Source organism: Trichechus manatus, unplaced genomic scaffold (assembly GCF_000243295.1).
Source record: "Trichechus manatus latirostris isolate Lorelei unplaced genomic scaffold, TriManLat1.0 scaffold00013, whole genome shotgun sequence".
In the NCBI taxonomy this organism is placed as follows: Eukaryota; Metazoa; Chordata; class Mammalia; order Sirenia; family Trichechidae; genus Trichechus; species Trichechus manatus.
Window position 1 is genome coordinate 2,080,138 of NW_004443949.1, and position 11,839 is coordinate 2,091,976.

Genomic DNA, 11,839 nt, shown 5'->3' on the forward strand with positions numbered 1-11,839 from the left:
GGAAACTCTATGGGACAGTTCTACCCTGTCCTGTAGGGTTGCTATGAATCAGAATCGACTCAACAGCAATGGGTTTTGTTTTTTTTTTTATATAGATCACGATCTCAATCAACAGATACTGAACGTATAGTTACTATCATATGTATATACAAATTGTTTGAACATTATAATGGGGTTCTCTTGGTAAAATGGCAGAAGGAGCCAGGCTTGGGGTTAGGAATGAGATTGACTTTATTTCCCTTCTTCCCCCTCATTTAGCGTTGGATGCTGGGCAGGTCGGCCTGTCGTTGTCCTACGCCCTCACGCTCATGGGGATGTTCCAGTGGTGCGTTAGGCAAAGCGCCGAGGTTGAGAATATGGTAATGTTTATCTTAACATTCTTAGCTTTTTCAAGTCTCCTTGCCATTAAATGGCATAAAAGCAATTCTTATGTAAAATGTTAAAACTGTTATTTTTGCATTGTAGCTAACAGAGTTTTTCAGATCCTTCCTCCATCTGTTTAAAGTTAATGTAAAATAAAATATATACATCTTTTTCTCAGTCTTATGTATGCTATGTCAGCAGGTTTTATATTCATCACAAGCTGTCTTCAAATGTAGTAAATGTCTCTGTAGGAGGGAGTTTCTGGATACGAGAGAGGATATAAGCTAATTTCTTAGAGGCCTGTTTATTTTTGTTTCTTATGGGTAATTCCTTATTCCCAGTAAGAGAAGAATTCAGTGTTTTGAGGTTGTTTGTTTAATTATTAGGGGTCACACCCCAGCATTTGGGGGTTTATTCTCCTGTGTCTGTTGTACAGAGGGCAGGACGGCTTCAACTGCTGTTGTCCTTTTCTGCTGGGACAGACCACTCTCGGGGTGCACTAGTCCAGGGTGCCAGGTTGTGGTTATTTAGGAGGGCTTAGTCAGTGTGTGAGGATCCCTAGTGGCACACTGGTTAAGCACTCAGCTGCTAACCGAAAGGCTGGCTGTTCTAACCCACAGGCCGCTCCTCAGGAGAAAGATGTGGCATCTGTTTCTATAAAGATTTACAGTCTTGGAGACCCCATGGGGGTAGTTCTACCCTGTCCTGTAGGGTCGCTATGAGTCGGAATTGACTTGACGGCAGTGGGTTTGGTTTTGGGAGTCAGTGAGTAAATTATCTCCTCTGTTGAATATTAGCACTTTCTACTAAAGGGAGAGAAACAAGGAAAATGAAATCTATCTATTAGAAAGTGACCGATTATTAAAGTGAGGTTTGATGATTATCCGTTTTAACTGACTGTGATAGATAGACCTTCTGTACCAAAGATTATTAATTATAATTAGCAGTATTTTTTTCTTTTATACAATCCTTTTGCTTTTTTATTCCGATGAGAAAAGTCAGTAAGTAAAATATTAGCATTCATTTCTCTAATTCTTTTAATTTTAATATAATATCAAAGGAAGTAACCATGAGTGAAAGTGTTATGAGATGATGAATAAGTATGTACATCATCGAAGGCCCCATCAATCTCCTGCTTCTGTTCTCTGAGGATGTAAGACCTGAGTTATCTTTAACCAGCTGTGTATAAAAGGTTTGATTTACAGTCTCTTAAAATGCCTCCACGTTCCTAACACGCGTGGATGTCATGTCTCTTTCAGATGATTTCAGTAGAGAGGGTGATTGAATATACAGACCTAGAAAAAGAAGCACCTTGGGAATACCAGAAACGCCCGCCACCGACATGGCCCCATGAAGGCGTGATTGTCTTTGACAATGTTAACTTCACATACAGTTTGGATGGACCCCTCGTATTGAAGCACCTGACAGCACTCATAAAATCAAGAGAAAAGGTTTGTTTAAACCATTTTGCCTCTTTAAAACCTCAGCTAAAGACTGTACGCTGCCATTGTTTGTTGGCTTCCTCAGGAGTGGGACGAGGGAACGTTTTGTAAACAGGGATATAAACAGAGCCCTGGTGATGCAGTGGTTGAGAGATCGGCTGCTGACCAAAAGGTTGGCAGTTCGAATCCACCAGCGGCTCCTTGGAAACTCTGCTCTGTCCTATAGTGAGAATTGACTCAATGCAATGGGTTTGGTTTGGTATGGATGTAAGTTAGATCAATGATATTAAGGTAGTTCTTCAAAACTGACTGTGGAATCTGGGTATCAGTGTTTCTTCCCTCACTCTTCTCAGCTGCCTCGTGGTGTGTCTTAGTTTCCTAAGGCTGCTGTAACAAAAACAGCACAAGTAGGTGGCTTCACAGGATAGGAATTTATTGTCTCACAGCTTTGGAGGCTAGAAGTTAAAATCAGGGTATCAGCTCTGGGGGAGGATCCTTCCCTGTCTGTGGTCCTGAGGGTTCTTTGGCTTGTAGATGGATCCTCAAGTGATCCCTTCTCCCAGTGTGTGCCTCTTTCAGTGTTTGTTTTCCCTTTTTATAAGCCACCATTCCGAAGACATTAGGTTTAGGACCCACCCTACTCATTAACATAACAACATATGCCCTCGTTAACATAACAAAAGAAGCCTATTTCCAAACAGTGTCACGTTCACAAGTACAGGATTTAGGACTTAAGCGTCTTTTTGAGAGACACAACTCAATTCATAACATGATGATTGGTGGACCCTAGGCCACAGAGCTGGAACTTAATCTTACGCAGGTTAATATATTTAATATCTAATCAATCGTGCCTCTGTCCTAGAAGTCAACCCTGACTCTTCCTTGCTCCTTGTCACTAACCCCCGAGTAGTTCCTATCAGTTCTTACTTCTTTATATTTCTGAAATCCTTCCCCTCTTCCTCCTCATTGCCACAACTTCATTCAAGCCTTCCTCCTTTGTTCCTTGGCCTTTTTCATACTCTTGCCCTCATCCTTTGCTGTCTGTTCCCTGCCCTTCCACCCCTAGACTGGTTTTGTTTTTTTTCCTGGAACAAACCTGATCCTTGCATAACTCCTTGCTAGCTCCTGACCTGTGTGAGGTGCCTGCTGGAACCATCACGAGGCCCCAGGCCTGCTCCAGCAGGAGCTACATGCCCAGCTGTTAGCTATGGGAAAGCCTAAGTCCATGATGCAGTCAGGGGTCAGGAACCAGAGACCCAACCTGGAGGCAGCAAAGGGACCAGAGACTTGCTAAAAGTCAGTTAAAGCAAAGGCAGGAGCGACAGAGGAGGATGCACGTGGGAGACGGTGAGACGTTTGTCGGTTCTACCAGTGTGTGAAGTCAGCCAGCGGTGTTCTGTCACACTTGGCTTGGGGCCCTTGGCTGAGGTGAGGCACGTTCTTGAAGGAACCAAACCAGAACAGACAGAAGGATGGTGTTCCACTGCCTTCCTTTCCAGCCTCGACTCACACATGTGCACACATCCTTCCCCTTCAGAGGGCTCCCTGTTTTCCCAAAGCCTCGTTTCCCCCCAGCTCCCAGCACTGCCTCTCTGCCTGAGGTGCCCTACCTTTCCTTAGTGTGGCCGTGGGAGGTCTACTCATTTTGTCGGTTCAAATGTCTCCACCTCTGTGAAGCCGTCTGTTCTTCCACACAATCCTTTGTATTCTTTTAAGTCACATCTACGGTGTGATTTGTCATTATGGGGCTGTGTCTCACACTACCTGAGGCATCTTAAGATCAGCGTATCTCTTGCTCATCTTTGTTCCCCAGAAAATGGCCTGGTACGTGGCATACCGTGGGTGCTGAGTGCCTGTTGGCTATGAGAGTGAGTAATATGCAGGTAGGAAGAAACCAGTAACAAAACGCACAACAAGACTTACCTGTGGTAAACAACCCATTACCTAGAGGGGAGTGGTCAATACTTTAGGAGCTGTTCTTTTCAACTCTCATTCCACCACAGATCCATTTAGTGGACTATAGCAGTAATTTAATGAATGATACCCTTGTGACATGAACGAATAAACGCGCCACTTAATGCCCAAATGATACCCAGGGAGCAGCTTTAGTAAGCCACTGGGCAAAAGCTGGACCCTAATTATGTCCACGGTTTCGTTGTAGGTTGGGGATAAGATGAGGACTGCTGTGTAGGGGAAAACATTATCCGTAGCTCTTGGTGAAAGTGATGTCTTTCAAATTTGGTCCCTGATAGCACTCTAAAGGGAGCTTTGCTTACTGGCAGACAATGTGCTTAGGTTGTAAACTTAATCCTCTTAATTTGCATGTGTCTGAAGTTTCCCATGGAGCAATAAAATAAGAATTACCTAAGAAATGCTGTTGTAAAACTTGGAAAACATAGCGTCTCTTCCCAGGTCTGTAGTCTTCTGTCTTAAAACCCCCAAATCATAGGATTTTATCTGAAATTCTAAAATGTTTGAAGGTAAATTGAATTTGAAGACCAAATTAGAATAATTGCAAGAACTTGCTTTTGATTTGTTTTTGGGTGCACTCACAGCATCGCATTTAGCTCCGTTTATTTAGAAATTGTATTCAAGCAGCGTCGTCATGAAATTATTTCACTCTGTGTATGTATATCCAGGTTTCATCTTCCTTGCACCTGTCCCTGGCCCCCATTATTCCGGGACACCCCTTTGGTGTGGGATTTGATTGAGACAGGATGCAGGAATGTGCCAGCCCAGCACAAATGGTGCTTTATTTCCTTTAAATTGTTTCCTCTGCTCTCCAGATTCCTGGAAGTTATAATAAACAGGAGAATGTCACAGGCACCAAACAGGTTTCTAATTCATGGTAGAAATAGCAAGTAAAAATAAAGAACCCAAATGAGGTAAATACCACTCTGGGCTTCCTGGTTAGAGTCTAAACACTGGCTGCATTTTTCATTTAGATGATTTTGTGGTTGATTTGATCATTTTAGAGAGTACTGGGCCATTTTAAAGCATTTTCCAGCTCTTGAGGTAGATTGATTTTGGGTTTGTTATTTTTTTCTTGCTCAGAGCTATTACTTGGATAATACATTTTTACAGATGTGTACTAGACCTTGCTATAATGTGCAAAAATACTAGTTTCCTAAATTTTCTCTTTTACATACTATTTTCTTAGAAACCCCTCCCCTCATGCCCAGGTTGTCCCGCTGCCCTGCCAGCTTTCTAAGTCCTCAGACTGGGGTTCCTGGAGCAGCAGCATCCACACATCACCCAGAGCTGGTTAGAAATGCAGAGTCTCAGGCCCACCCAGCCCTCCTGGATCCGAGTCACATTTGAGCAGAATTCCCAGATGATTTATGTAGACATTGAAGTTTTCTAAGTCATCCGTCTCCCATGAGTGATTTTTGATGACTAATAACCTGTGTTTCCCAAGAAACTCCCTTTGACAGTATGCAGTTGAGTGAATGAATGACCCTAACCCCTCTGTGGCTGAACATGAGACTCTAGACGGCCCTGTACCACTCACGGCCCTACGGATTTTCTTACTTTTATATTCTGAAGTATAAAATGACCGTTTATGCTTTGCATTTATCCCGATTTATGCATTTTTTTGCGCCTTTCAGTAGAGACTGTGGGCTATCACAGACAGTTTCCATTCCTCATGTCAGCCTCTGTCCCTACACCAGCCTCCTGCAGGCACTAAAGGTGTTCACCCCAGGCTCAGCCCAGCCTGGGCGTGGAGTCAAGAGTCTGCCAAGCACAGCTGTGCACAGTGATACAGCTGAGGCTTTTTCACCACCATCTGATGGGATCCAAAGTGAGTCTTGCTGCCCCAAGCAGGGTACCCGGTCAGTTAGACCTGCTCTCGTTATCCTGTCACCCACTCACCTTCAGGATTCTCCCCGAGCCCCGGCTGTGTGCTGCCCACAGCTGTAGCCCACCTGATGATAGGTACTCTCTTTGCTGAGAGATGCCTGCTTTTCTGCCCACCCAGCACATTATACTCACCTGCGTCCCACATCATGCTTTCAATGTCTGGCAATAGGCCAGTTCCTTAACCTCAACCCCACCTCTCCCCGCTTTCTCTCTTATAGTTGGACAGAGGGAATGAGGTTCCAGGCCATCAAAGTGGTTTGCCAGCCCCTTGTCATCTCTGTCACCACATAGGGAGATAGTCAGCAGAGTGGGCAAGGGGCAGACAGACCTGACTTTAGTCCCATTCTGCCGCTTATGGGCTCTGTTACGTCAGGCAGGTTAGTTAATCTTACTAAAGCCTAAGTTTTCTGTTTCATAAAATAGAGATAATTTTAGGGCCTAACCTCTAGAGTTGTATAAATTAAACAAGACAAGACATGTAAGAAGCACCTAATACAGAGACCAGCGCAAAGTAAATGCTTGATGAAGGATAGCTGTCATTATCATAGGATGTAAAATGAATTTAACCACTTGTGCTGCCTAAGGAGCCCTGGTGGTGCAGTGGTTAAGAGCTCGGCTGCTAACCTAAAGGTCAGCAGTTCGAATCCACCAGCTAATCCTTGTTGGAAACCCTATGGGGCAGTTCTGCTGTGTCCTATGGGGTGGCTGTGAGTCGGAATCGACTTGATGCCAACAGGTTTGGTTGTGTTTTTGACACTGCATAAATTGTTGCCTGCCCCATGAAAATTAGGGACTGGTTGTTTGCCATTGTATTGATGGCTGTAGGATTCATCAGCCATGTCTGTCTTCTCTGTCCAGCTTATTAAGATAAGCTGAACAATGTGGTCATACCATCTGAACATTGTGGTAATCGATTTTCTATAAATTTCTTAAGTCTGACTTAAATTCCTCAACTCGTTTGGAGTGCCTGTTTTGCACACGACGCCGTGAGTAATACACAGGTGAATCCAATTACACCTTCACTCTAGTAGAAGAAACAAGGCAGTACCTAAATGGCTATTATGTAAGACAGAAGGAAGTCGGTAAGAGACTTACAAAATGTTTATAGATATTTAGGAAAAGGTGGTATTATAGCCTCTAGAGGTGGGAAAGCTCCACGTGAGGGGACAGGTGGAGACTTTTCAAGGAATTAAGCATTTGAAACAGACTTTGTGACCTGTGGTTAAAGTGTCAGCAGGTGGAAATGCATGGGGAGGACGTTCCGGGACCCAAAGGCAGGATTGCATATTCGAGGAACCCATGACTCACTAGAACGGCAAGTTAAAGACACCTGAAGGGTGTACTGTGTGTGTTAGTGAGTGTCATAGGGCTGTGTAACAAAGTACCACCAACTTGGTGGCTTAAAACAACAGAAATTCATTCTGTCACAGTTCTGGAGGCCAGAAGGCTGAAATCAGGGTGTCAGCGGAGCCCTGATCCTCCGAAGACTCATGGGGAGAATACTTCCTTGCCTCTTCCAGCTTCTGGTGGCTCCCGGCATTCCTTGGCTTGTGGCTGCATCACTCTACTCTCTGGCCCTCTCTTCATATCACCTTCCCCTCTTCTCTCTGCATCTCTCCTCTGTGTTCCTTATAAAGATTCCACATTGGGTTTAGGGTCCACCTGGATAATCCAGGATGATTTGCTCATCTCAAGATCCTTAACTTGAGGAAAGAAAAAAGACCCTTTTCCCAAATAAGGTAAAATTCACAGATCCCGGGAGTTAGAATGTGGACATATCTTTTTTTCTTGGGGGAGGGGTAGGGGGGCATGCAGTGGGATCATTCAACCCCTAACCAAACCAGAAAACCAAACCTGTTGCCATCTAGTCGATTCTGACTCATAGTGACCCTATAGGACAGAGTAGAACTGCCCCATTGAGTTTCCAGGGAGCACCTAGTGGATTCGAACTGCTGACCTTTTGGTTAGCAGCCGTAGCTCTTGAGCATTGCACCACCCATTCAAACTCTACAGTGGGAAATAAACTACCAGGTATATAACACACATTTAACCCTCAAAACAGCCTGATAATCCCAAGGAAGCAGACTGATTGAGTTAAGGATGGCAGAGTGAATTTGGGACAGTTTTGTGGAGGGGGTTTCCCAGTGGGGCGTGATAGGTGCAGAGCTGTCCTTTGGGAGTTTAATCTGAGAGGTGAGTGCGCATGGATTAGAGGGGGGGACATGGAGAGAGGAAACCACAGGTAGTGTTTACTCCTAGCACGCTCTCATGGGCAAAGTGATTCCACTCTTTGGAATCAAGCTAATGCTGATTAAAGCGAAGTTATAACACCTAGGTTTGCCAGCGTGCAGAGAAGCGGGTGGGAGTAGAAAGTGGTATCGTGTTTCTGGTGGGTAGTTTGGCAGTCCTTAACAGCCTCCTTTGAAAATGTTCATACCTGTTTCTCAGCAGTTCCACATCTAAGAATTTATCTTAAGGAAATAATTAAGGTTGTTTGCAAAGGTTTAGCTTCAAGGATATTTAACACAGTGTTATTTATAATAGCATAATATTGGTGAGAGCCTAAATACATATAGGGGATGTGATAAATAATCATCATATAAACTGTTATATCATGTGGCTGTTGAAAATAAATATTTTTATGAAATAGTAAGTGAAAAGGGATGACAGCAGTGTATTCATACTAATCCCATTTAGCTGAAGTATATGAGTTTGTATCTTTAGGAACACGTGTGTGTACACACACACACAAGTCCGGAAGTACAATGCTACATGTTAAACATGGTTCTATCAGACTGATGGGTTGTGGCTACTTTCAAATTCATTTGCACTCCTTATAATTAGGGAAAAGACTGGATTGTTTTTGACAAAGACAGCGCAACCTTGTACTCAGGTGGTGGCTGTGGGGATTAAAATGAAGGGATTGAGTCAAGAAACAAGGCAGCAGTAGGATCTCCAGGGCTTGGTGCCAGGCTGGCGTTGGAGAAGGCTGGAAGTAAGGTGAACATTTGAGCCTGTGAGCTGTGAGATTAAAATGGGAAAGTCAAAAGCAGCAGCTGTTTTGCGTGGGACGCCGGCTATTGACCGTGTTGAGTTTGATGGATGGAAGAGGCACCCAGATGCACACGACCAGCGTGTTGGTGTGGCCATCCGTGTGGAAAGGCAGAGGGACAATTCCAAAGCCGCTGAAATAACACTATCTCAGAGTGTCTCTTTGGTGTTACGAATGTAAAATTCCCGACTTGGTGATGTTCTCCACGGGCAGTTAGTAAAACCCAGGTGACAGTGGAAGAATTTCATTCCTCAGTGCTGGTGACTGCGAACGGCAGAGAGAAACAGCCAGAGCCAGGTTTTCTTTGAGTTGCCTTTTTGTGATTCTCCTTACTTGAGGTCAGAGCTCACTGTTTTGTGGTCTTAGGTCACCCGTAGTGTCCCCTACCTTTGAAGGGACACCCCACCCACTTTCCGGTTATCTACAAATGTTCTGGTTTACACAGACGGGTCAGTTTGCTATAGAGCCAATGGCACGCAAGAATCTGCACGTTCTCACAAACACAGTGTTTGCCTATGTCTAGGTGTGTGTTTATTTACATATGAGAACACTCAGAGATACCCAGAAACATACATGAGTCATGTATATATATATATATGTGTGTGTGTGTGCTAGGACCTACCTATATGCAGAAAATGACACATCTATAAGATGTAAGTCAGTTCTTGCCATAAGGTAGAAAACGGCTAGAAAGATAATAAAACTAGCTAAAGCCACTTTTCTTAAATCTGGTCCTTAATTATGAAGATCAATTCTGTTTTTGAGGTGCCATTATTGATTTTGGGGCCCTTGTGGCACAGTGGTTAAGCGTTTGGCTGCTAACCAAAAGGTCGGCAGTTCAAACCCACCAGCCGCTCCTTGGAAACCCTATGGGGCGGTTCTGCTCTGTCCTGTAGGGTCACTTTGAGTTGAAATTGACTTGAGGGCAACGCGTTTGGTTTTTGGTTTATTATTGATTTTACAGTTACAAATGTTTTAAATGTGGAGATATTCAAATGAGATAATATGTAAAGTTCCTAGCATATTATCAGTAGTCTGTAAAGCTTGGTTCTTCTCTGTTTAACGCAGTGAGTTTTTTTAAATTTACTGGATTTAACGTACTTTACAGATGATTGAAGACGTGTCTTACACTTCTCATGGATCCCAGATTCCTGAGTAAAGGTGATGCAGTCTCTTGGGCAGCTGCCACCAGTGTATCCACAGTTGGGGCAAGCTTGTCCGTAAAAAGGCCACTTTCTGTGTCCAGGTTTAAATGCGCACATCTAAAAGCCAGTTTTTATAATACCATTTTATTCCTGACCAGCATTTTATCTGCATTAGATTGATTCTTTGATCTTATTGTCTGTTCACTTAATTTCTCTCTGATTCCATTTTAATAAGAGGGATGATACTTGACGCGTATCTTTCCCGAGGGGCAGTTGTAAGTATTAATTGCTTTCTAAAATGCCTTTTGAGCTGCTCGGATGCAAGGCCCCATATAAATAGCAAATGCTACTGCTGTTGTTGTTTGTCTCAGCCTGTGTATTTGGGCTACTAGTTACTGGCTTTTAAGACACTGAGACGTGCATTTAAAAAATTGAAGATGTTTCTTTTTAAGATACAACATACCCAGATATTTAATAGCAGGAAGTGATTTAGTTTCTCTACCACAGAATAATTCGTCTTCAGTCATAGCACCCTGGAAAAATAAATACTTGTTTATACATAGCAACTCCAACTCCAACTGTTAATAGCTCTGTGAAATTATCCAAGAAATGCTAAAGGTTCGTAATGCCTGAACCTAGGAATAAGGCAAATTTAAAGATGGACTTTTCATAGATCACTTAGGAAAATGATGCCTTTTCACTGCCAGTAGACGGAGTCTGTTCTTTTTAACTCTTCTAACTCCAGTGGTTCTCAACCAGGGGTGATTTTGCTCCCTAGGGGACATGTGGCAATGTCTGCAGATATTTGGTTGTTAAAACTGGGGGATGCTACTGGGTTCTGGTGAGTAGAAGCCTGGGATGCTGCTAACTATCCTGCAATGCGTGGGTCAGCCCCACACAACAAAGAATTCTCTAATACAAAATGTCAGCAGTGACTTCCGGCAAAATGGCGCTCTAGGCAGAAGCACCACACCGTCCCTCCATAGCAAAGATCCAAAAAACTAAGCCGAACAGAGAAAACAACAATCCTAAAACCCTAAAACATCAAAAGAAGAGATAAAGAACTCAGCCAAGCACCAAACGGAGTGAGAAAACTGGCAGAGAACGGAGAGCGAGGGGAGATTCATGCAGAGGTCCCCTATCAGCTAACGCAGCGCGGATCCACCATCTTGGACTCCTATCGGAGACCAGCAAACGGGGTATGAGAAAGCAGCTTCACGGAGCTTCCAGTGGGAGACAAAACAACCGGTAATTTGCAATATACGCTTTCCCATCCCCTATCCTTCTTCACCCCCACTCAGTCTCCTCTGCTTCCTGCGGCCACAATCTTTTGTCCGGGAAGCACCAGCTGCTTGGATTCCACCCACCCGAACGGGCCGACTCTCTGAGTGCCATTTGTTGGCTGCTGGTGTTGCATTTTTCTGCTTCTTTTGATTTCTTCCTTACGTCTCACCACCTCCCCATCCTTTCTGTCAAATACCTGGCTCCATGCGCCATTTTTGCTTCTTCCTGAGGGGCTGCGGAGTTCTGTTCAAGTGTGGAGCTGCTTCCCGGTCTGGGCTGCTGCGCTGGTGGGATCCTGGGGCTTTTGCTCGTTTGTTTGTTTTGAATTGTTTGTTTGTTTTCTTTTCCTTTTCTTGAGTTGGGAGCCCCTTCTGGCCAGGCGGTGCTGTGTGGCTTGGAACCTACCCCCTTGGCTTGCACAGACGTGCAGAGGGATCCCTGAGAGAATTTCTTTTTTCATTGTTTTTTTTTGTTTTTTGTTTTTTGTTTTTTTCTGTTTTTTTGGGAGCTTTTCTTGTTCTTTTTTTTTTAATTTGTTTTGTTTTCTTTTCCCTCTTTTTCCCTTTCTGTCTTTCTTCATTACTCAATTTCTCATCCCTCTATATCTTCCTTCTCTTTCTGTTCCCTGAATACCTGGTGTTGTATACCTCTACGCCTTCTAGCCAGGCTGTACTGCAACACCTGAGAACAAC

General features: G+C 43.9%; 1 protein-coding gene across 3 annotated transcripts in view; it reads left to right on the top strand.

The window, feature by feature from the left end:
• The window catches only part of ABCC4 (ATP binding cassette subfamily C member 4 (PEL blood group)), a 343,233-nt gene that overhangs the window by 277,278 nt on the left and 54,116 nt on the right, over positions 1–11,839 (top strand). For all 3 annotated transcript variants that reach the window (XM_023726694.1, XM_023726693.1, XM_004371394.2), the window contains 2 exons: positions 259–359; positions 1,623–1,814. In XM_023726694.1, the coding sequence (XP_023582462.1) occupies positions 259–359; positions 1,623–1,814 (293 nt within the window). The remainder of the gene's footprint in view (positions 1–258; positions 360–1,622; positions 1,815–11,839) is intronic.